This window comes from Zeus faber (genome assembly GCF_960531495.2).
Source record: "Zeus faber genome assembly, chromosome: 19".
NCBI lineage: Eukaryota > Metazoa > Chordata > Actinopteri > Zeiformes > Zeidae > Zeus > Zeus faber.
The window spans coordinates 942780-968643 of NC_137206.1; the positions used below are offsets into that span (position 1 = coordinate 942780).

General features: G+C 44.6%; 1 protein-coding gene across 1 annotated transcript in view; it reads left to right on the forward strand.

Annotated features, from left to right (window-relative positions):
* Positions 1-12336: 12336 nt before the first annotated feature.
* The window catches only part of LOC307244631 (cadherin-7-like), a gene marked incomplete at both ends in the record, with an annotated part of 143361 nt that continues 129833 nt past the window's right edge, over positions 12337-25864 (forward strand). The window contains one exon of the mRNA XM_080019885.1: positions 12337-12588. Coding sequence (XP_079876011.1) covers positions 12337-12588 — 252 coding nt within the window. The remainder of the gene's footprint in view (positions 12589-25864) is intronic.

The window sequence follows — 25864 nt, forward strand, 5'->3', positions numbered from 1 at the left end:
CATGTGGCGGACCCCGCCACACGGCGCTTGAGATTCTGGTGGCGGAGCCTGTCGCCTGCTGCAGGGACGGAGCGCCGGGAGCTGCACCGTCACATCCCTCCCTCTCCGCTAATCACTCCTCTAATGGCGCAAATGAACAGCACGTCTGTCCGAACGTGAATTAAAATGACATAATTTAACAGCGAGAGAGAGAGAGAGAGAGAGAGAGAGAGAGATATCAGGGATTCTTTCTTCCCCCGTGAATCAGCTGTTTATGCTTCTGAATCAGCCATTCATCTTGGATACACTCATTCATTTGTCTGTGCACAGTGCGGCATTAAAGTGGTAATCCGTGAGATTGTTTTATTAAAGAATAAAGAAAAAATTCCCATGTTTTATACTTTATTTTTTCTTAATGTGTTTGCATTCTATGACGCTGTCGTTCATCGTCGGTGGCGGGGTCCGCCGCCGCCTTTCCCGGCGACAATGCGCCGAGCGGGCGGGCGGGGGGTGAAAGCGCCGTCGCTCGTGGCGGTCGGTGAAGCGTCGATACGTTCCGACGTTCACAGAAGGAGAAGGAAGAAAAAGAGATCCTCGCCGCCTCCACAGATCCAGAATAAAACCCTGGAAAGTCAGCGGATCGGGAGAAGGAAAAGTTTGTGGGAAAGCGAACGACCTGATCCATGCGTTTTCTGGAACACGTTGCCTTGTCAATGTCACGGATTACCGCTTTAATTGAAAGGTCACTTGAGTGTGGAGGGTGAAAGGAGCGGAAGAGACTGGATGTTTATGTGGAGTTGATTTGGATCCGTCTAATGAAGAAGAAGAGGAGGAAGAAGAGGAAGAGGAATATGAAGGAGAAGAGGGAGAGGAAGAGAAAGAAGAAGAGGAAGAGGAGAAGGAAGAGGAAGAAGAAGAGGAAGAAGAAGAGGAAGAGGAAGGGTCTCCCCACTTGGCTCCAAAAAGTCTAAATACTGTAAATGGAAATCTGAGTGTTTCTTCACAAACGAGGGTGGTGTCGTGGGGAGGATTTCTGCGTTGCTCAACACACGATTTATATTTAAAAAATGGTTAAAAAGTCTGAGAAATGAATAACAATGATACAGAAATATCCAAAAATCTAAAAAGGTGAAATAAAATTCAATAAAATGAAATGAAACGTCCACACAGATGTGAAAAACACGTCCTGTTCTCCGTCCATTCATGAGCAGCTACAACAAAGAGGAGGAGCATTAATTAGAGCTTTTCACTTTGTCATTCATCACCCCCTTATCTCTTTCAGGGTGATGCATATTTGTCTCTGTTGCTCTCTGTCTCTGTCTCTGTCGCTCTCTCTGTCGCTCTCTCTGTCACTCTCTTTGTTACTCTCTTTGTTGCTCTCTTTGTCGCTCTCTCTGTCACTTGCTCTGTCGCTCTCTGTTGCTCTCTCTGTCGCTCCCTTTGTTGCTGCCTTTGTTGCTCTCTTTGTCGCTCTCTCTGTCGCTCTCTTTGTTGCTCTCTCTGTTGCTCTCTCTGTCGCTGTCTTTGTTGCTCTCTTTGTTGCTCTCTTTGTTGCTCTCTCTGTCGCTCTTCTTTGCTCTCTTTGTTGCTCTCTTTGTTAATCTCTCTGTCGCTCTCTTTGTTGCTCTCTTTGTCGCTATCTCTGTTGCTCTCTTTGTTGCTCTCTCTGTTGCTCTCGCTGTTGCTCTCTCTGTCGCTGTCTTTATTGCTCTCTCTGTCGCTGTCTTTGTTGCTCTCTCTGTTACTCTCTTTGTCACTCTCTCTGTCGCTCCGTTTGTTGCTCTCTTTGTTGCTCTCTCTGTCGCTCTCTCTGTCACTCTCTCTGTCTCTCTCTTTGTTGCTCTCTCTGTCACTGTCTTTGTTGCTCTCTTTGTTGCTCTCTTTGTCGCTCTCTTTGTTGCTCTCTCTGTCACTGTCTTTGTTGCTCTCTCTGTTGCTCTCTGTGTCGCTCTCTCTGTCACTCTCTTTGTTGTCTCTGTCGCTCTCTTTGTTGCTCTCTCTGTTTCTCTCTTTGTTGCTCTCTCTGTCACTCTCTTTGTTGCTGCCTTTGTTGCTGTCTTTGTTGTCTTTGTCGCTCTCTCTGTCGCTGTCTTTGCTGCTCTCTCTGTCGCTCTCTTTGTTGCTCTCTCTGTTGCTCTCTCTGTCGCTGTCTATGTTGCTCTCTCTGTCGCTGTCTTTGTTGCTCTCTTTGTTGTTCTCTCTGTTGCTCTCTTTGTTGCCCTCTTTGTTGCTCTCTCTGTCGCTCTCTTTGTTGCTCTCTGTGTTGCTCTCTCTGTTGCTCGCCCTGTCACTCGCTCTGTCGCCCTCTTGAACACTCTCTTTGTCGCTCTCTTTGTTGCTCTCTCTGTTGCTCTCTTTGTTGCTCTCTCTGTTGCTGTCTTTGTTGCTGTCTCTATCGCTCTCTCTGTCGCTCTCTTTGTTGCTCTCTCTGTCGCTGTCTTTGTTATTCTCTCTGTTGCTCTCTTTGTTGCTCTCTTTGTCGCTCTCTCTGTCGCTCACTCTGTTGCTCTCTCTGCTGCTCTCTCTGTCACTTGCCCTGTCGCCCTCTTTAACACTCTCTTTGTCGCTCTCTTTGTTGCTCTCCATGTTGCTCTCTCTGTTGCTGTCTTTGTTGCTCTCTCTATCACTCTCTCTGTCGCTCTCTTTGTTGCTCTCTCTGTCGCTCTTTTTTGCTCTCTCTGTCGCTCTCTTTGTTGCTCTCTCTGTCGCTCTCTCTGTTGCTCTCTCTGTCGCTGTCTTTGTTGCTCTCTCTGTCACTCTCTTTGTTGCTCTCTTTGTTGCTCTCTTTGTCGCTCTCTCTGTCGCTCTCTTTGTTGCTCTCTCTGTTGCTCTCTTTGTTGCTCTCTCTGTTGCTGTCTTTGTTGCTCTCTCTATTGCTCTCTCTGTCGCTCTTTGTTGCTCTCTCAGTCGCTCTTTTTTGCTCTCTTTGTTGCTCTCTCTGGTGCTCTCTTTGTTTATCTCTGTCGCTCTCTTTGTTGCTCTCTCTGTTGCTCTCGCTGTTGCTCTCTCTGTCGCTGTCTTTATTGCTCTTTCTGTCGCTGTCTTTTTTGCTCTCTCTGTTGCTCTCTTTGTCACTCTCTCTGTCGCTCTCTTTGTTGCTCTCTTTGTTGCTCTCTCTGTCGCTCTCTCTGTCACTCTCTCTGTCACTCTCTCTGTCTCTCTCTTTCTTGCTCTCTCTGTCACTGTCTTTGTTGCTCTCTTTGTTGCTCTCTTTGTCGCTCTCTTTGTTGCTCTCTCTGCCACTGTCTTTGTTGCTCTCTCTGTTGCTCTCTGTGTCGCTCTCTCTGTCACTCTCTTTGTTAATCTCTCTGTCGCTCTCTTTGTTGCTCTCTCTGTCGCTGTCTTTGTTGCTCTCTCTGTCACTCTCTTTGTTGCTGCCTTTGTTGCTGTCTTTGTTGTCTTTGTCGCTCTCTCTGTCACTGTCTTTGCTGCTCTCTCTGTCGCTCTCTCTGTCACTCTCTTTGTTGCTGCCTTTGTTGCTCTCTCAGTCGCTCTCTTTGTCGCTCTCTCTGTCGCTCTCTTTGTTGCTCTCTCTGTTGCTCTCTCTGTCGCTGTCTTTGTTGCTCTCTCTGTCGCTGTCTTTGTTGCTCTCTTTGTTGCTCTCTCTGTTGCTCTCTTTGTTGCTCTCTTTGTCGCTCTCTCTGTCGCTCTCTTTGTTGCTCTCTCTGTTGCTCTCTTTGTTGCTCTCTTTGTTGCTCTCTCTGTCGCTCTCTCTGTCACTCTCTCTGTCTCTCTCTTTCTTGCTCTCTCTGTCACTGTCTTTGTTGCTCTCTTTGTTGCTCTCTTTGTTGCTCTCTTTGCTCTCTCTGCCACTGTCTTTGTTGCTCTCTCTGTTGCTCTCTGTGTCGCTCTCTCTGTCACTCTCTTTGTTAATCTCTCTGTTGCTCTCTTTGTTGCTCTCTCTGTCGCTGTCTTTGTTGCTGCCTTTGTTGCTGTCTTTGTTGTCTTTGTCGCTCTCTCTGTCGCTGTCTTTGCTGCTCTCTCTGTCGCTCTCTCTGTCACTCTCTTTGTTGCTGCCTTTGTTGCTCTCTCAGTCGCTCTCTTTGTCGCTCTCTCTGTCGCTCTCTTTGTTGCTCTCTCTGTTGCTCTCTCTGTCGCTGTCTTTGTTGCTCTCTCTGTCGCTGTCTTTGTTGCTCTCTTTGTTGCTCTCTCTGTTGCTCTCTTTGTTGCTCTCTTTGTCGCTCTCTCTGTCGCTCTCTTTGTTGCTCTCTCTGTTGCTCTCTCTGTTGCTCTCTCTGTTGCTCTCTCTGTCGCTCGCCCTGTCACTCGCTCTGTCGCCCTCTTGAACACTCTCTTTGTCGCTCTCTTTGTTACTCTCTTTGTTGCTCTCTCTGTTGCTCTCTTTGTTGCTCTCTCTGTTGCTCTCTTTGTTGCTCTCTCTGTCGCTGTCTTTGTTGCTCTCTTTTTTTTGCTCTCTCTGTTGCTCTCTTTGTCGTACTATCTGTTGCTCTCTTTGTTGCTCTCTCTGTTGCTTTCTCTGACGCTCACTCTGTCGCTCTCTTTGTTGCTCCCTTGGTTGCTCCCTCTGACACTCTGTCGCTGTCTTTGTCGCTTTCTCAGATGCTCTCTCTGTCGCTCGCTCTGACACTCTCGGTCGTGCTCTCTGACGTTCTCTCGGTTGCTCTTTCTGTCGCTCTCTCGGTCGCGCTCTCTGACGCTCTCTTGGTTGCTCTCTTTTCCGCTCTCTCTGTTGCTCTCTCTGACGCTCTATCTGACACTCTATCTGACACTCTCTCTGACACTCTCTGACACTCTCTCGGTTGCTCTCTTTGTCGCTCTCTCTTACACTCTCTCCGTCGCTCTCTTTGTCGCTCTCTCAGTCGCTCTCTCTGACGCTCTGTCTGTCGCTCTATTTGTCGCTCTGGGGTGCAGGGGTGCAGGCGTCATGGTTGATCTGGTCGTCCTGCTTCTGTGACGACGGCGATGATGGAAGACGCTGCAACGAAGGGGGCAAGCGTGTGACCGAGCGCTAAAACGTGGTAATCCTGTTGTGAGGCTGGCAAATGGGATTAGAAGAGAGTGTGTGTGTGTGTGTGTGTGTGTGTGTGTGTGTGTGTGTGTTGTGTGTGTGTGTGTGTGTGTGTGTGTGTGTGTGTGTGTGTGTGTGTGTGTGTGTGTGTGTGTGTGTGTGTGTGAGGTGGGACAAAAAGGGGGGAAGTGGAGGGAGACAGGGAGACAGGGAGACAGGGAGACAGGGAGACAGGGATGGGGAGTCAGACTGAAGATGAGGACGTTTCCTTCAGACTCTGTGTCTTGGCACCTCCATCGCTCCATCGTTCACTTTGCAGTACAAATGTTGTCTGAGCCGATTTTTTGGACGAGTTAATTTTCATAAGCATGGGAATTCTTTGTGGTGAACATTGGTGCAGTGCTGTATTTAACTGCAGCATTTAAAGAGCTTAACAGTCTGAATGAAAAAAAATAAACTCCAAAAAAAAAGAAATTACCAAACATAGAAAATTTTCCAAATATAGAAAAAATACTAAATATAAATAGTCAAATATATAACGAGAAAATAGCCAAATATAAAAACAAAATTAGGCAAATATAGAAAAATATACTGAATATTCAAAAAGGGATTCTTGGCACAGGATAAGTTAAGACACGTTTAAGAACATCAGAGCCGCAATATTGAAAAAAAAGACAAATTTATACACTGTGATTACACTGTTAATACACTGAATACATTGAATACACTGTTCATACACTGTTCATACACTGTTCATACACTGTTCATGCACTGTTAATACACTGTTCATACACTGTTAATACACTGTTAATACAATGTTAATACACTGTTCATGCACTGTTAATACACTGTTCATACACTGTTAATACACTGTTAATACAATGTTAATACACTGTTCATACACTGTTAATACACTGTTCATACAATGTTAATACACTGTTAATACACTATTAATACAATGTTAATACACTGTTCATACACTGTTCATGCACTGTTAATACACTGTTCATACACTGTTCATACACTGTTAATACACTGTTCATACACTGTTAATACACTGTTAATACAATGTTAATACACTGTTCATACACTGTTAATACACTGTTAATACACTGTTAATACACTATTAATACAATGTTAATACACTGTTCATACACTGTTCATACACTGTTCATGCACTGTTAATACACTGTTCATACACTGTTAATACACTGTTAATACAATGTTAATACACTGTTCATACACTGTTAATACACTGTTCATACAATGTTAATACACTGTTAATACACTATTAATACAATGTTAATACACTGTTCATACACTGTTAATACACTGTTCATACAATGTTAATACACTGTTCATACACTGTTAATACACTGTTAATACAATGTTAATACACTGTTAATACACTATTAATACAATGTTAATGCACTGTTCATACACTGTTCATACACTGTTCATACAATGTTAATCCACCGTTCATACACTGTTCATACAATGTTAATCCACCGTTCATACACTGTTCATACGCTGTTACTACACTGTTACTACACTGTTACTACACTGTGATCCAGCTCGGTCTCAGCTCACTTTCAGTATTTCCACATCTCATCCGGTTGCTCTGGGTTAACTCAAAACGCATTGCATTTATTTGGCGTCTGGGGCCAAAACTGACCCCCCAACGGCAACTGTGCAACCCGCCTCCGCCCAGCTCCAGCCGCCCCCAACCGCCCCCACCTGCCCCCCAACCTCCCCACCCGCCTCCACCGCCAGCCCTGCAGCCCGGGCTTGCTCCACTTTCTCTCCGACTGCTGCCGTTGAATTGTCATGCAGAGGCAGCGGTGCAAATTAGTTACTGTGTGTGTGTGTGTGTGTGTGTGTGTGTGTGAATGTGTGTGAATGTGTGTATGTGTGTATGTGTGTGTGTTCGAGTTTTTGTTCCTGGACATTTTGGGGTTCGGCCAAAGATGGTCCCTGTGGCCACGGCTTTCAGCAGAGAGGCTCCTCCAACCAGAGATCAAGGCGTTGTCTTCACCTTGAACACAAACAAAAAAACAAACAAACAAACAAAAAGACAAAAACAAACAAACAAACAAAAAGACAAACAAACAAACAAAAAAACAAACAAACAAACAAAAAGACAAAAACAAACAAACAAACAAAAAGACAAACAAACAAACAAACAAACAATAAGACAAACAGAAAGACAAACAAACAAAGACAAACAAACAAATAAAAAGACAAACAAAAAGACAAACAAACAAACAAACAAAAAGACAAACAAACAATCAAAAATACAAACAAATAAATAAAAAGACAATCAAACAAACAAAAGACAAACAAACAAATAAAAAGACAAACAATCAAAAAGACAAACAAAAAGACAAACAAACAAAAAGACAAACAAAAAGACAAACAAACAAAAAGACAAACAAAAAGACAAACAAACAAACAAAACGACAAACAAATAAACGAACAAAAAGACAAACAAACAATCAGAAAGACAAACAAACAAATAAAAAGACAATCATAAAAACAAAAAGACAAACAAACAAATAAAAAGACAATCATAAAAACAAAAAGACAAACAAACAAACGAAAAGACAAACAAACAAACGAACAAAAAGACAAACAAACAACTAACGCTGTGAAAGTTTGGATTGTGACTTTGAAAGTCAGGGCAGTTTGAGAGTTGGAGAGCACCGCCCTCCGCCTCCTCCTCCGCCTCCTCCTCCGCCTCCTCCTCCACCGCTCATCCTCCGCCCTCCGCTGATATATTTTCTCTTCATGTTTCCAAGCTGAGAAGTGAGTGGAAGCTCTCAAGACAAGGTGACAATGCTTTGTCCGTCATTTACTTGAGTGTTAATTACCGACGCCTGTGACGACCGGGCAGAACCGCCCAGCGCCGCCCGGCGCCGCATCTTCCTTCGCCGCTTCTGATGTTTTGACCTTTTTCATGACGCCTTCGTTCTTAGTTCAATCTTGCTTTTCCTCTCGGGGCGTTTCTTTCCAGAGCCCTGGCAAAAGGGAGAACTTTAGAAGTCTGCCTGGGAACAAGGGAAGGAGGGAAGGAGGGAACAAGGGAAGGAGGGAAGGAGGGATGGAGAGAGCACCGTCAGGAAGAGAAAGGAAATAAATGGAGTGGGCAGAAGAGGAAGTTGAGGTAGTGGAGGTGCTGTCTACCTGAAGGTGCTGTCTACCTGGAGGTGCTGTCTACCTGGGGGTGCTGTCTACCTGGGGGTGCTGTCTTACTGGAGGTGCTGTCTACCTGGGGGTGCTGTCTTACTGGAGGTGCTGTCTACCTGGAGGTGCTGTCTTACTGGAGGTGCTGTCTACCTGGAGGTGCTGTCTGACTGGAGGTGCTGTCTACCTGGAGGTGCTGTCTTACTGGAGGTGCTGTCTTACTGGAGGTGCTGTCGTACTGGAGGTGCTGTCTACCTGGAGGTGCTGTCTTACTGGAGGTGCTGTCTTACTGGAGGTGCTGTCGTACTGGAGGTGCTGTCGTACTGGAGGTGCTGTCTACCTGGAGGTGCTGTCTACCTGGGGGTGCTGTCTACCTGGAGGTGCTGTCTTACTGGAGGTGCTGTCTACCTGGGGGTGCTGTCTTACTGGAGGTGCTGTCTACCTGGAGGTGCTGTCTTACTGGAGGTGCTGTCTACCTGGAGGTGCTGTCTTACTGGAGGTGCTGTCTACCTGGAGGTGCTGTCTGACTGGAGGTGCTGTCTACCTGGAGGTGCTGTCTTACTGGAGGTGCTGTCTTACTGGAGGTGCTGTCGTACTGGAGGTGCTGTCTACCTGGAGGTGCTGTCTTACTGGAGGTGCTGTCTTACTGGAGGTGCTGTCGTACTGGAGGTGCTGTCGTACTGGAGGTGCTGTCTTTCTGGAGGTGCTGTCGTACTGAAGGTGCTGTCGTACTGAAGGTGCTGTCTTACTGGAGGTGCTGTGTTACTGGTGGTGCTGTCGTACTGGAGGTGCTGTCTTACTGGAGGTGCTGTTGTACTGAAGGTGCTGTCGTACTGAAGGTGCTGTCGTACTGAAGGTGCTGTCTTACTGGAGGTGCTGTGTTACTGGTGGTGCTGTCGTACTGGAGGTGCTGTCTTACTGGAGGTGCTGTTGTACTGAAGGTGCTGTCTTACTGGAGGTGCTGTCGTACTGAAGGTGCTGTCTTACTGGAGGTGCTGTCGTACTGAAGGTGCTGTCGTACTGAAGGTGCTGTCGTACTGGAGGTGCTGTCTTACTGGAGGTGCTGTCTTACTGGAGGTGCTGTCGTACTGAAGGTGCTGTCGTACTGGAGGTGCTGTCTTACTGGAGGTGCTGTCGTACTGGAGGTGCTGTCGTACTGGAGGTGCTGTCTACCTGGAGGTGCTGTCTACCTGGGGGTGCTGTCTACCTGGAGGTGCTGTCTTACTGGAGGTGCTGTCTACCTGGAGGTGCTGTCTACCTGAAGGTGCTGTCTACCTGGAGGTGCTGTCTACCTGGAGGTGCTGTCTGACTGGAGGTGCTGTCTACCTGGAGGTGCTGTCTTACTGGAGGTGCTGTCTTACTGGAGGTGCTGTCGTACTGGAGGTGCTGTCTACCTGGAGGTGCTGTCTTACTGGAGGTGCTGTCTTACTGGAGGTGCTGTCGTACTGGAGGTGCTGTCGTACTGGAGGTGCTGTCTTTCTGGAGGTGCTGTCGTACTGAAGGTGCTGTCGTACTGAAGGTGCTGTCTTACTGGAGGTGCTGTGTTACTGGTGGTGCTGTCGTACTGGAGGTGCTGTCTTACTGGAGGTGCTGTCGTACTGAAGGTGCTGTCTTACTGGAGGTGCTGTCGTACTGAAGGTGCTGTCTTACTGGAGGTGCTGTCTTACTGGAGGTGCTGTCGTACTGAAGGTGCTGTCGTACTGAAGGTGCTGTCGTACTGGAGGTGCTGTCTTACTGGAGGTGCTGTCTTACTGGAGGTGCTGTCGTCCGGCTGCGTGGCTGCATGTATTGCATGTATTGCATGTATTTCATGTATTTCATGTATTTCATGTATTTCATGGGATGTTTAAAGGATTTTACTCATATTCGTATTCAGAGAAGTGACATCACAGTTTGCCATGTTCTCAGCCCGTTTGCATTTCAGGTAAGAAGAGATATAAATGTTTTTTTGACTAGTGGGACTTTTCCACCTGAAAGATGAAATGAGTGAATGACTGGAAACGCCAACGTGTTCAAACTACTCTTTCATTTGAGTGAGTTTTCCTCTAAAAACCATCGTCACCACATCAGGACGCCACTGGGCCCAGTTTTGGTGTAAAACTGATATTGTGATATGGTATAAATATGGTCGTCTTCATATTGTGATGTAGTTGAATGTTGTGTTTTAGTAGCATTACAGTAATTGATAATACTTTTCTAACTCCGTCGATTGAACTGCTTCACCTCTGTTTTGTCTTTTCTGATCAATGTTCATGAATCAACATTAGTTTGTAAATATCTGATGGAAGCACCAATAACAATCCCCCACGATATTGCCAAATTATCCAATTGGCGTATTCCTCTAAAAACATTGTGATGTTGAATTTTGAGAATATGGCCCCGCCCCTCCACCTGGTCCTGCCCTCCACCTGGCCACGCCCCTCCACCTGGCACGCCCCTCCATCGGGCCCTGCCCCTCCACCCGGCTCTGTGATGTTTGATGGCTCCACGAAGCAGAGCGACAGGCGGGTGGAGGAGCGTGGGAAGGGGAAAGCATGTGATTTATTTTATTTTCAGCTTGACAGACATGCAATTCTCTTTCAGAAAACCTTGCGTCTCCGGTCGGACGTATTTTATCAGCTTTTATCGTCCCAGTCACAAAGGAGACAGAACATAACGCCGTCAGTATATAACAAAAAAAAATTCAAGTTCTTCTCCGTCTCCTCAAGGCTGCCGGGATGTGTCGCCGTGTGGAGGGATTTTTTATAGCTGTCATGAGCCGCTCGTTGCTTTTCTTTCCTCCTGACAAGTCATCTGGTCTCGGGGACGTGTCACGGCGTGGAGGCAGCGGAGCAGAACACCACCTCCTGCAGCGGAGCAGAACACCACCTCCTGCAGCGGAGCAGAACACCACCTCCTGCAGCGGAGGTCAGCGGCACATGAGCCATCCTGCCGCTGACCTCCACATTTATTTAAATGTCCGTGGTGAGAGGGCGGGGCTTGTCAGTCCTGTGTGCTCTGAACGTGTTGTGTCTTGAGCTTGGACGCCGGCCTCTCTCCTCCACCCTCCTCTTCACGAGCCACTCCTTCAAACGAGGAGCAGTTCAATTTCTCAGACTCTAAATTGACTTTGATTTGTGAGTCGTGAATGGAATTCTCACTGGAATCGTTGAATTCCATCTAAATGTCTTATTTTCATTCCGTGCAAATGTAAAATTGATTATAAAATATGCTAAATATTTGCCCTTTTATTTGTCGCATCGTCCCTTTAACCACTTGAGCAGAGTCTGGCTTCAGCCTGCGACGCCGACTCACAGCCGACGTCTCTTTCACCGAGCTCCCGACTCACTTCAAAGATTTGTTCACGAGGGCTCAGTCGTTTGTGAGTGTCGCATCGCCACCGGCCACCGTCACACCGTGCTCCCGTGCGCCTCCACCCTGAAATAATGACGACCTTGGTGCGGTGAAGCCGGGATAATTGGGGCTGGGCCGGACGACTGGACGGGCTGTTTGATTTGATTGTTATTCCGCTCAGACCTGCTTGTTTGCTTCGCGTGAAGCTCATTTTTACCTCATTCTTACTCTTATTAACATTTTGACCTTACTGTGTGTGTGACATTGTCTTCCTGAAGGACGCTGTGTTGATGTGTTTACCATATTTACCGTCTTTTCATTTTTGACCAATTTCTTCATCATTGGTGAGAAATGGGACGATCGTTGTGTCAGAAGCTCATCCCTCCTCGTCCAAAGACACCGAGGTCACACAGGCTTTTTTTGCTGACAAGGGTTTCTCCTCCTCCATCCATCCACCCCCCCCCCTCTCTCTCCTCCACCCCCCCCTTTGTGATAGGTGCCAATTACACCGCCTCGGTGCTGAGCCCCCCCCAGCGGAGCCTCAACATCAACTTCCCGGCTCCAAAGTGGTGGAATTACCTGGTTTTGATCTACAATCAAGCTCCAGAAGGAGACGAAGAGGAAGAGGAGGAGGAGGAGCAAGAGGAGGAGCAGGAGCGGGAGCTGGTTTCTCCAGAGTCCAGGCTCCGGGTCAGAACTGAGCGGATGAAGCCAGGAGGGTGGTGACGCCTCCTCCTCCACTCGTCTGTTTTCATTCCTCCTTTTTTTTATTCTCTCGTTTGTTCACTCCTCCTCTTCTGGCTCCTGGTGTGTGTGTGTGTGTGCGCGTGTGTGTGTGTGGTGTGTTGGTTTTTTTTTTTTTCGGAGCGATTATGGGGTGGCGTCGCTCAGGCGTGTGCAGAGCGGCCGCTCTCCTGGCGCTGCTCTCCGTCCTGGGGGAGCCGGGCCGATGCTCGGGCCCGGGGAGTCCCGGCTCGGGGGACCCGGACCCGGAGCCGGGCCCCGGGACGAACCCCTGGAAGAACCCCTGGGAAACCCCACGCAGGCACAAGCGCAGCTGGGTCTGGAACCAGTTCTTCGTGCTGGAGGAGTACACGGGCAACGAGCCGCTCTACGTGGGCAAGGTAAGCGACTGACACCGAGGAGGGTTGATGCTCTGAGGGTTCGAGTGGTGTTGTACTATTCCAATAATGGGAACTATAGCTCTGGTGTTGCAAGATCAAAATTGCGAGGCTGCACCAATTCATCTCGTTCATGACTTCCGGCAGAACAGCAGCTCTGCGTTCATCAGAACACGATCACGTCTTTCGGCAGCGATCAAAGGTTCGACTCCTTTTGTGAGAGTCGGCTCTTGACGACTCTCTCAGTATAATGAGTCCTTACATTTTCCAGACTCTGGGTTCGTTCGGTTTAGTCTGCGTGACGCTCGGCGAGCGAGGGGGGGCTTCCTGAACCATGAACCAGAGTCACCACAGTCGGTTCGGCTCTGAGTCGTGAGTTGAAGTCTCACAATACTCTATTCGCCAAAATAATTTATAATGGCGGAAGGCAACGTGTAATTCAGTCACATTCAAAATGAAGTATTTCAAGTTCCAAGACCCATTTCTTTCGCCTTCACTTCAGTCGTCAATAATTATTTTCAGTTTGTGAGTCAAAGAATCACTCTTTTGCCGGAGTGACTCCAGACTTCCGACTCTTTTAAAGGATTTGTTCGCTAAGAACGAGTCGTTTGTGAGTCTTGCATCACTAACCACTAGAAGGCCGCCGCGCTGAGCAGCGTTCTCGTGTGCTTGGAGGTTTTGGGGGTGAACAGAGCAGTGCTGTGGGTTTATTTCATTGTGAAAATGATGTTGGAGAAAAACGTTTGGGAAACTGTGTTTTAAAGGACGCCTTAATCTCTCTGTCCATGAAAAAGTGATGGATCTAGGCTATTCACGGTGGCTTTCCAGGCCTGGAAAATTACACCTCAGCCGCAGCTGTGTATGTATATGAGTGGTTTTTTTTTGTCTTTTTTGTCATTTTTTGTTGCTGTTTTCCCTAAGCTACAAGCTGATGGACTCCATTTTATGGTAAATTAGGCCAACTGGATTGCAAGGATTTTAAGGTCTTCAGAATATGTAAAAGAGTTAAATCCTCCTTCAGCTGCTTGAAAAGGCCTCATATGCAGTTTGGGTGGAAATTAAAGCAATTTAAGTAAAGCTTTAATCACACAGGCTAAATTTGGGACAGTGGTGGAAGAGGAAGTACAAACACTGCGACACAAAATGACTCTAGTGCTGCACAAGCAAAATGACCACGTTGACATGTGTAATACAAGTAAAAGTACTTGTTATTGCTGTTATCACAACGTACTGCTGTAGCTTTTGTTCTGCAGATCCTGATTATAATTTACAATAAATACTATATGTGGAGTCATTTAAATGCATATGGAGCAAATGAATCATTGATGAGCAGTTTAATAAATCCAGTCAAGGATTTTTCCACTATATATATATATATATATATATTGATGTTGACGTTGACCAATGGCTCTAGGCCCGAAAATTCAGTAACAAAGTACTTTTACTAAGTACCTTTTTCCAGCTGTGGTACAGAAGGACTTGACTGTGATAACATTACACTGGTTAATCCACAAAGCTCTCGTGGTTCTTTACAGATCAGACATTTCAGGGAAAAAAAACGATCCCTAAAAAACAGAGATGGAAAATCCGGTTCCAGAAAGTCAAATTCCACTCCGGGATGTTGCGTCAACCACCAGGATCCGACTAATTAGCACCAAGCCAGAGCTTCATCTGGTTCTGGAGAGTTCTGCCGTTCACCTCGGTTCCTCATCACCAAATCCACTTTGTTGTCGTCTGCATGGTAATCACCGTGTGTTCGTGGCTCTGTTTCTCCAAAACCACATTTCCTCACCGCCGCACAAACGAATCAGTGTCTCTGGCTCCAGGAATAACAATGCATTTGATTTGACCCTGTTGTTTCTCTGTTGTTGTTGTTGTTGTTTCTCTGTTGTTGTTGTTGTTGTTTCTCTGTTGTTGTTGTTGTTGTTTCTCTGTTGTTGTTGCTGTTGTTTCTCTGTTGTTGTTGTTGCTGCTGTTGTTTCTCTGTTGTTGTTGCTGTTGTTTCTCTGTTGTTGCTGTTGTTGTTGTTTCTCTGTTGTTGTTGTTTCTCTGTTGTTGTTGTTGTTGTTTCTCTGTTGTTGCTGTTGTTTCTCTGTTGTTGTTGTTGTTGTTGTTGTCGTCGCTGAGGGGAAAATGGATCTGAATCACAAGGAACATTTTATGTGACCGTATCAGGGTTGAGCTACGGGGCGTGTAAGGCAAATTCCACTTAAAAAATGTATAGACAATGGAAACTAGCTCTTGTGTTGCAAGATTAAAATCGCAAGGCCCTTCCAAGTCACCTCATTGGTCCGTTCCGGCAGAACAGCAGCTCTTTGCTCGTCAGAACAAGCTCCAGTTTCACGCTGAGAGTGAGAAATCTTAGTAGCGATGAAGGGTTCGACTGTTTTCTGAGATTCGTTTTTTTGACGAGTCGCTCAGTGAAACGAGTCGTTCCGTTTTGTCAGACTGCTGGTTTATTGGGTTCAGTTGGTGTGACCACAAGTGAGCGAGAGAGGACTTCCTGAACCCCCGACGAGAGGAGGTCCGATGCTGAGTCGGGGACGGAACTCTCTCAAGAATCATTTAATTCCGTCAAAATCCATTCAGTCATTCACAATGAATTAATGCCAAACTCCTCAGCGTTGTCTTTGGCCCTGGGCTTTAATTTGGTTCGGTAATTATTTTGAGTTTGTGAGTCAAACATGCACTTACCCGCACACTCTTTTGGCAGAGTGATACCTGACTCCTGTATCGTTTGAAGGATTCCTCATTGTTCGCTACGACTGAGCGGCCATGACCTGAAGTTTAACGATGAACAGGATCGCTGTTCAAGGGTTCGCCACAGTTCAACAGGAGGATGTTATTTAATCTCCCTCTCGTGGAATTTATTTATCAGACGTCCCCGCTCTGTTTGGAGAGCGAGTCATTATCATTCACCGCCTGCGCCGAGATGTTTGGTCTTTGTCTCGTGTCAATATTGGAAAAGCTACGAAAAGGCTCCGTTGAGTAGAAGTCAGGGAGACGGTGGAATCGGGCGAGAAAGACAATTTTGTTATTCCTTTCATCACTGTCTGGCTGCCTCCCTCTCCCTGTCTCTCTCTCTCTCTCTCTCTCTGTTTCTCCCTGTCTCTCTCTCTCTCCCTGTCTTTCTCTCTCTCCCTGTCTTTCTCTCTCTCTCTGTCTCTCTCTCCCTGTGTCTCTCTCTCTCTCTCGCTGTCTCTCTCTGTCTCTCTGTCTCTCTCTGTCTCTCTGTCTCTCTCTGTCTCTCTGTCTCTGTCTCTCTGCCTCTCTCTGTCTCTCTGTCTCTGTCTCTCTGTCTCTCTCTCTCTCTCTTTCTCTCTCTCTCTCTCTCTCTCTCTCTCTCCCTGTCTCTCTCTCTCTCTCTCCCTGTCTCTCTCTCTCTCTGTCTCTCTCTTTCTCTTCTCTCGCTCGGCGGTTGCCGGTGATTGAGACATGAGGCACATTTAAGCCGTTCCATGTCGGTGGATTCCTGGAAGTCACTGCTTTGTCGCGATCAAGTGGCGCCGTTGAGGTGTTGGCTCATGAAGCTAATGTATGTTTCTCGCACGTGGTTACAGCGAGTGGGCTTGTTCGTGTGCATCCGCCCGTTCGTCAACACCGTTTACGTCAGTTTGGGTTTTAATCGCCCGAACTGGCAATAATTTGAGCTAATCGTGATCGTTCAGTAAAATTGGTTCGATTAATATCAAATGATTGATCATTTGTTTCCATCCAAATGTCCTTGGAGTTTTAAACCAATTTTAATGTGAATTAGGTGATAATTATGACCAATAATAATAATAATAACAATAATATGAACAATAATAATAATAACAATAATATTAACAATAATGATAACAATAATAATAATAATAATAATAATAATAATAATAATAATATTACATATAATAATAATGATAATGATAACAATAATAATAATAATAACAACAATAATAATATTACATATAAGAATATTGCATATAATAATAATAATAATAATAATAATAATAATAATAATAATAACCTTTATTTGCATAGCACCTAAATAAATATACAACTCAAAAATGCTTTTCATCAATTCGAAGGGCAATCAAATAGTAACAATAAAAAAATCTCAACAGGCAACAGTCATTGAATAAAAATAGGAAAATATTATAATTCAAAATATCAGTTTCAGATTTCAGATCAGTTTAGATGGCAATACATGCATCTCTTCTGGCTACACTATTATTACACTATTATAGGTTTGAGTGTATTACACTAATATTACACTATTATACACCTGTGTCTTATTGCACTATTACACAATTATAAGTTTGTGTTATTACACTATTAATATTCTATTTTTCCACACATTTAAGCTCATACTATCATATTGGCATACAATGAACAAAAAAGAAAATTCAATTGTTAATCCCAATTATTTCATTGAGAATGAATCATCACTTTCATGAATATTTCTACTCAATATGAATATTGAGCGCCCTCCATCCGACCTTCCTCACTGGAGCCTCCGGCCGCCGTGCAGGATGCTCCATGTCCGGGGGGTAAAAACGAACCACGCCATGGTTTTGCAGTATGCAAAGGCAGGCGTGTAGAAAAACAAAAAGATCAAAAAAAGAACAGCCCGACAGGAAGCAGAACGCGACCCATGATGGATACATGGTGGACCTGACCTTGCATCCGCGTACACGCCGACCCCCCCTCGGAGCGTCCCGGTGACGGCATCGCTTTCTGTCCAACGGGCAGGACGCTGCTGGCGTGGCACGCCGAGGTTTGAGGAGCTGTCACCTTATTTCTTCTTGGAGATCCGAGTTGTCACATGGTGTGTGTGTGTGTGTGTGTGTGTGTGTGTGTGTGTGTGTGTGTGTGTGTGTGTGTGTGTGTGTGTGTGTGTGTGTGCGCGTGTGTCTGTGTGTGTGTGTGTGTGTGTGTGCGCGTGTGTCTGTGTGTGTGTGTGTGTGTGTGTGTGTGTGTGTGTGTGTGTGTGTGTGTGTGCGCGTGTGTCCGTGTGTGTGTGTGTGTGTGATTTAACAAGTGCCCGGCGCTGTGCACGCCGGGTGCGACGCCCTGACCCTGCCTGACTTAGCCTGAGATCCGTGCCAGGGCCTGTCATGTCGCTAATACGGCGGAAACCTCCGTCCGTCCCGGACCCTGAGGGGAAGCCGGTGACGGCCGGATGTTGGGCTGACCCAAACATGAATAAACACAACATGAGGAAAGCTCTGAATTCCAACCAAGCGCTTCATTCAGTTCAAGGTGTCGTGGCTGGAGAATGAATCCAGACCTGGAGTCTGAGCCGGAGAGAGGAAGGAAGAGTTCGTTTGGATAAGTGAGGTGGAAAATCCAGCTTCCTTCGACTTCAATTCCACCACGGGATGATGGGGACATGTCTGGAAAGAAGACCTGGAAACAGGACTAGAATTTTTCACCTCCTATGTCATTCAAGGGAATGTTTTATATAATAATAATAATAATATTGATGATAACAATAATGATTATAATGATAACAGCTTTATTTATATAGCACCTTTAAAAACACAGTTTACAAAGTGCTTTGACAGAAAAATAAAAGCATAGTCTTCAGATCTTGAAATTAAAAGACAAAGGAACATTAAACAGGAATTAAACAGGAATTAAATTCATTCATTTAAGTGTACAAGCGGATAAAGAGACAAAAACAAAAAAAATGTAGCTACAATATGATAATAAGAAATATAAATAAAAGGAAAAAATATAAATAAATAAGTAAAAAATAAAATAGATAAAGAAAGGGGGCGACATCACCTAGAAGCAGATCTATAAAAATGGGTTTTGAGAACTGACTTAAAGGAAGTCACTGACTCTGCCGCTGAATCCCCTCAGGCAGGTCGTTCCTGGTCGTGGGGCCCTGACTAGGCCCTGACTAGTTTTTAGTCTAGACTTTGGAACAGCCAGGAGGGCCCCGCCCGCCTGAGGATCTAAGGCTGGCTCATGTGGTTTCAACATATGTGTTATGTAGATGGAGTCAGACCCAGATGTGCTTTACAAGTCATCCGTAAAATGTTCAAATCCATTCTGAAGCGAACAGGAGCCGATGGAGAAGAGCAGGATCGAGCAGATGTGGCGTCGTCTTTTGGAACCGGTGAGAAGCCGAGCTGCTGCGTTCTGAACCTGGTGGAGGCCAGAGAGTGACTTTTGGGTGATGCCTGACAGGAGGGAGTTAAAGTCGTCTAGTCGTGAGAAGATGAGGGCCTGGATCACTTTTTCCAGGTCGCTGTGTGATGGTACTGGTTTTGATTCTTGAAATGGTTCAGTTGAAGGTAGCAGGACTGGACATTTTTTTTAAATTAGTTTTTTTTTAAGTTTAGGAGTCAAACAGTTCTCCCAAGTTTCTGACAACAGACTTAATATTTGTGGATAGAGTGCCAATGCCACTCTCAATATGACTGGTAGAATTTGGGGGAGTGAAAAATATGATTTCTGATTTTGAATGATTCAGTTGAAGAAAACTCTGTGCCACCCAACGGTTAATATCAATGAGACAATGTACAAGAGCAGAGAGGCTGTTTGGGTCACCAGGTCTCAGAGGAAGGTTTATCTGTGTGTTGTCTGCGCAGAAATCAAAAGAGCCGTTGTGTCTTTGGATCATTTGGCCGAGAGGCAGCACATAGATTGAAAATATATTGGGACCTAAAATGGAACCTTGCGGTGCACCACAGGTTATGTGAGCTGTAGAGGATGAGTTGTTTCCTATGGAGACTGTGAAGGTTCTTTCTAAAAGGTAGAAATACAACCAGGCAAGTGCAGTGTCCTTGATGCCAACCCAGGTGTTAAGACGTTCAATGGTGTGATCTACAGTGTGTAAGGCTGCACTTAGATCTAAAAGGATTCAAATGGCACTTTCCCTCCATCGGCTGCTAAAAGGACATGGTTGGTTACTTTGAGGAGGGCAGTTTCTGTGCTATGTAAAGCTCCAAAGCCAGACCAAGATGTTATTATGACACATAAAAGCCAAAAGCTGGGTTGAAATGGAAGTTTAGAAATGGGTCTAAAATAGTGAAGAACAGAGGGATCAAGGTTTGGTTTCTTTCAAAGAGGATGGAGCGTGTTTAAAAGCAGAAGGAAAATGCCTTTTTCCAGTGAGCTTTTTATAATAGATAATAAACTGAGTCCAATGGTGTCAATGACCTCTTTAAGAAATGTGCGGGGGATCATTTCAAGGCTGCACGTGGTTGATTTCATGTGGGATGGAGTTTCATGTAAAGAATTATGTTGACAGTTTCAAAATTGCTAAAATAACTGTCAATGACCGTACTAGCATGTATAGCTTGGTCGGGTGGGGGGGGGCTCATTACCTGTCTTATAATTTCAGCTTTTTTCCCCAAAAAGTTAAAAAACTCCTAACAATCTCTGGTGACGCCTGATGAAGATGGGGGTGGAGGTGATGACGGAGTCTATTACCTTAAATACATTTGTGGGGTAGGAATGTTTTGCAACCATCAGGTTGGAGATGAAGCTGCTCTTGCTTCTTTAGCTGCCCTTTGATGTAAACCACTCTTCTTCCTTTTGCATTCCTTTCTCCTTCACTCTCTCTTTAGTTCCTGCGTGGATTCATTTCGCCAGGGCTGCCATGTTTTATTGGACTTTTTGTCTCTGTATGGGGCGACAGAGTCCAGGACACTCAGCCAGGTGTCATTCAAACGGGAGACGAGCTCCTCTGTGTTAAATGTGGATGAACGGCAGTTAAAGGTGAAGCGGCAGCTTTGAAAAGCTCAGAAAAACGTCCTTACTGATGTAGAGGTAAGAACACGGCGCTGGACAGCTTTGCTTTGAGCGATGAAAGCTTGGGATGAGACCACACCTCACTTTGTGATGCTCTGGCCTCTGTTTTCAGGGCGGAGACCACTTCCCAGCACAGAGTGGAGGGCGTGGCCCTTAGAATGCGAAGGTTAATAAACGCTTGAGTGAGCTTAGAAGAGTCAAGAACCTCCATAAAACCAGTCATTAAAGTGTGGCTGGAGCCGCAGACATGTTTGTTAAAATCACCTCAAATATCAACGTTGTCATCACTTAACATGAACGAGGTCACAACTCAGAACATTGTTGGTTAAAAACGTTTGGTCTCGCGGTGTGTAAATGATTCAAATGATCACGAGTCCTGAGAAGCATGAAACCAAGATGTTAAATGATGTAAAACTACTTTGTGAACTGGGAGTGCTTTTAAATATATGTTGTTTATATATAGTATACAAGCCAGCATGGTGTTTTGATGATGTATTTGGGGTCCATGGATGTGCAGTGGTATCGGTGTCATATCGATCATGTGATTTGGTCTGTATGTTGGATTAGTATCATTATGGTGATATGGGCGACATATCAATATAATATCGTTATCTTCATATGGCAGTTACCCTGCGTTGGTATTATATGGATATTGTGACGAGGGCGATGTATTTTATATGATCTATATCATGATATGGCCGATATATCGGTATAATATTGATATTATGATATGAGACTAGATGTCGTCTGGGATTTTGGTTCTGGTAATATGTCGGTACACGACAGGTGAACGTTGTGTTTACATCACAGTCAAGCGGTTCAGTGAACTTGGGGACTGCATTTTCTACCTGCTGCTCATAACATCCACATTAGTAGCGTGATGTAAGTATGTGATGGAAGCAGCAGAGTAGTCAACGTTGTTCATATGAGGTATTAGTGACTTAGAGAAGCCCTGGCTGGGCTGCTGCTCATCCCCGCGGAGTCAGGATGTGATGTCGTGTCCTGGGAGGAGGAAGTCCTCTCTTGGCTTCGGCTTTGCTTCCCTTTGCGTCCGCAGCTTTAATGCATTCTGTCAGATTCTGAATTTCACGACCAATCGTCTCATTATGCTTTGGCACTCGGCCTCGGGTGAGTGTGCTGCACCCAAATCAGCCGAAGTCGGGTTGAGCCGGCGGACCCCGCCCCCCCCCACATCAATGAGAGAAGCTGGGAAAGGGAAACGCTGACGTGCAGTGAAACAAGCAGGACCAGCGGCCGCTCTGCTCACACTTTACTGGTAAACATGATGTGATTACAGTTTCCTGTGGGGGATTCCTGGGACTAAATGTTTGCTCATGTTGGAAAATTCCTAATTCGCCGCTTGTGCCAAATTACTGGTGCGAGCGGCGTGCAAATTCCTTCGCATCACTTTGAGGGACAATTTAAATTTGTCAGCAAACATGTAGTTCCATTTATTTCCACGCCGCTTCCACTTTAAATGCCAGGCGCTGACATTTTGGCGGTAACAAACTTTTTAAAGGCTTCGTTCGACGAGCGCCGCCGCCGCCGCCGCCGCTCAGCTCGGTCCTTGACATAGTTTTTGCATCGGTTTTGTTTATGTTTCAATTATTCAGGAAGGTTTACCCATCAGCCCCTGGGGCAGGACACTCGCATCGGGGGGCTGGACCAACACAACAGACGGGCCCCCGCCGCCCAGGCTGGCTTATTCAAAACGGGAAGTCTGACTAAAAAGCCAAATATTGGAGAAACTGGTTTTGGTAAGAACAGAAGTTGTGCTAGTAAACACCCCCCCCCCCCCCAAAAAAACCACCTTAAAGGGAAACTAATGTTTTAAGATGTTAAGCTAATTCTTTTGACCTTTGGGTCTCTGGTATTGAGAGAATAGCTTTGGGCAATGGCCGCACCATGGGGAAATTGCGACCACGTTCTTTTTTTTAATTTTTTACCACGTTCTTTTTTTTTTTTTTTTTTTTACCACGTTCTTCGGCAACCGCGATTGCCTGTTGCTCCCACAATTTCCCTGTTGTCCTCATGATTGTTCCACTGACCAAGTGATTTCCCCCTTACCCCCCCAATTGCCCTCGGGATTGCTCCATTGACCCTGTGATTGCCCTGTTGCGCCCACAATCGTTGCCCCCACATTTTCCCCAGATACCCGGCATTCTGAGAAGGATGATGGGAATTATTAGAAAACAAAGAAGTTGGAAACCTGTTTCTAAAGAGGTTGCTGATCAGGATCCACATTTGACCAGTCTGATTTAATCACAGCATGAATATGCTGCCAAGGGGAAAGGAATAGCTTTTCTTGTCTATTTTTGGATGGTGGAAAAAAAAAGTCATGACTTAAGAGCCACTTCACCATAAATAACGCTGACAGGATGAGTTGATCAAATATTAAGGTAATGTAAGCCAACCCCGCCTGTAAGAATCAGGTTGAATAGCACCTGGATGTTTCTGTGCAGGGAGGGCAGCGTTTATGCAGAAGGGAGTATTTTCTGGGATCCATATCTGACAAACGGAATTTGTAATTTATCAAATTAATTTGTATTTTTAGTTGTCTGGACTTGGGAAATCCTTTTATTTTTGTTATTGATCGCAGAAGTAGGAATTTGTGGAATAAAAAAACTGTATTTACCAAACCCCAGAAGTATCCAAAGCTCCTGTAATGACTGCAATATACTGTATGCAAATGTGAAAATAGTCTGATATTTTTGATTATAGAGAGATAAACAAATGTTTTGTTTATTGATTATTTTATCTTTTCACTTTTGAACTGGCTGCAAAATGTAAAAATATGGATATTACCATAGATATATGATAATTACAAACACAATAATTTGTGTTTATTTTTAGGTCTATTTTTTTAACAAATACACTGATTTATACCAGTAAGTTCCAGTAATCCTTTCTGGAGGGAAATTGCAGAGAAAAAAATAATTATCAGAAAAAACCCAGACAATAACTATAAAAATAATACCAATAAGGATTGAGATAATACAAATATGGACAAAAATAATGATAACAATTCCTGAAATTGTATTTCTTGAAACTGGACAATTGGACGCCCCCTTCTTATGATCAATAGTTTATGATCAGTATATTATCATGAATAGAAATGTTTCTTGTCAGTGAAACTGCACCTAAATGTATAATACTGCAGCAGAACGAGCATCCAGGACCCTGCACCGTACAGCAGCCTGGTTCCTGGTGCCTGGTTCCTGGTTCCTGGTGCCTGGTGCCAGATTCCTGGTGCCTGGTGCCTAGTGCCTGGTGCCTGTTGCCAGATTCCTGGTGCCTGGTGCCTGGTGCCAGATTCCTGGTGCCTGGTGCCTGGTGCCTAGTGCCTAGTGCCTGGTGCCTGTTGCCAGATTCCTGGTGCCTGGTGCCTGGCACCGAGTGCTTGGTGCCTTGTGCCTGGTGCCTGTTGCCTGATTCCTGGTGCCTGGTGCCTGGCACCGAGTGCTTGGTGCCTTGTGCCTGGTGCTTGTTTCCTGGTGCCTGGTGCCTGGTATCTGGCGCTGCTCCTATGGAGAGTCACAGGTAGCCCCTAGCTTATTAGCATTCTATTTAGCAATGCGGTGTTAAACGAGTCAGCGTTACGGAACGCCGTGCACTGGGAGCTCTGGCAGAAAAGTCGGAGTCAACAGCGGGACGAGCAAAGCTCACCCAAACAGAGCATGTTCCACCGTTCCACCGGTCGCTGTGGAAAAAGGGTGAGATGGGTGGTGGTGGTGGAGGTGGGAGGGCTCATCAGGCCTCTGGGTTTGGTGGAGGAAAAGCTGTGATCTGATCCAGGGAATCAAAGTGGATGAAGGGAGCTAGAGGGGAGTGGTGGTGTTTGTAGATCAGAGGAGACACCATCTCTGCTGCTGATCTGGAAGCAGCACGGGGCTGGCACGGCTACTCCAAACTTTATACTGTAGTTGTTAAATACATAGACATAATAAAATAAATAAATAAACATCATAACACTCAGTAGTCTCAATAAATAGACATAATACCACTCAGAATCCTATATGAATAGACATAACAGTCAGTTTCCTATATAAATAGACACAATAACAGTCAGAATCCTATATAAATAGACATAACAGTCAGTTTCCTATATAAATAGACACAATAACAGTCATTATCCTACATAAATAGAGATAATAACAGCCAGAATCCTATGTAAATAGACATAATAACAGTCAGTATCTTATATAAATAGACATAATAACAGTCAGTTTCCTATATAAATAGACATAATCAGTATCCTAAATAAATAGACATAATAACAGTCAGTATCTTATATAAATAGACATAATAACAGTCAGTTTCCTATATAAATAGACATAATCAGTATCCTAAATAAATAGACATAATAACAGTCAGTATCTTATATAAATAGACATAATAACAGTCAGTTTCCTATATAAATAGACATAATCAGTATCCTAAATAAATAGACATAATAACAGTCAGTTTCCTATATACATAGACATAATAACAGTCAGTTTCCTATATACATAGACATAATAACAGTCAACAGTTTAAAGAAATACACATTGAGTGCACTGGCACAAATAACAGGAAAAGCAAGCGTCCAATTCACAAAGCACAGCTATCGTCGAAATGCGGCGCTAACTGGGCTGCCATGTAAATAGCGTCCCGGTGCTCCGGTGCTATTTGCACATATTTAAATTAGGTATTATGCATGCATTTGGAGCAAAATTGGCCCCTTTCGAAGCAAATGAGCCACTTTGCGAATAGCGTCAATTCACAAACACTGGCGTTAATAACCACACACGGCAGCGCTGCGTGGTCGTCTGCAGAGAGCTGGAGCAACTGAGGGAAATTTATAATGGGTCTCACCCCCAGACTTTTCAGTGATCTGTAAATATATGTTGACATTATTATAATTATTATTATTTTTTAAGTATTACTTTTTTTTATTATACTTATTATATTTTTTTAATTATTATTTTTTATTTTTATATTATTATTATTATAACACGGCATCTGTAGATAGGGGAATGCGCAGTAGTCTATGGTGGTTTTCAAAACGCACTCTTGTTTAAACTTTGAATGATTTATTGTCCAAAAATGTGTTCCAAATGTTGACAAAAGCAGTTCTTTAATTCCTATTAAACTCAAAAGTTGTCAAAAAAACAACTCAATATTGTAGGGAATAGTGATAAAGTGATCAAACCTGGCATTTAACCACAGAAAACCCAGAGAATTTCTTCAGTAGAAATGCAAACAAACGTTTTATTCATGCAAGAAATGAACTTTGTGGGAAGAGTATGTTTTATTATAGATTTGCTCTATATACTATTTAAATGTTTAATAGTCACTGCACATGAACCCCTGCAGCCCTTCAAGGATTTCATTCCAATTTAACATTTTCATTAAACACTTTAAATCAAAATAAATACCGTCTGACAATAATTTGAAGTTTTATATTTATTTAAGACGGACTATTTGTAAAACAGGCGAGTGTGGAGCAGCATTGTTAATGTGTAAAAGCTCTTCAATGGAGAGTGATTTTTTT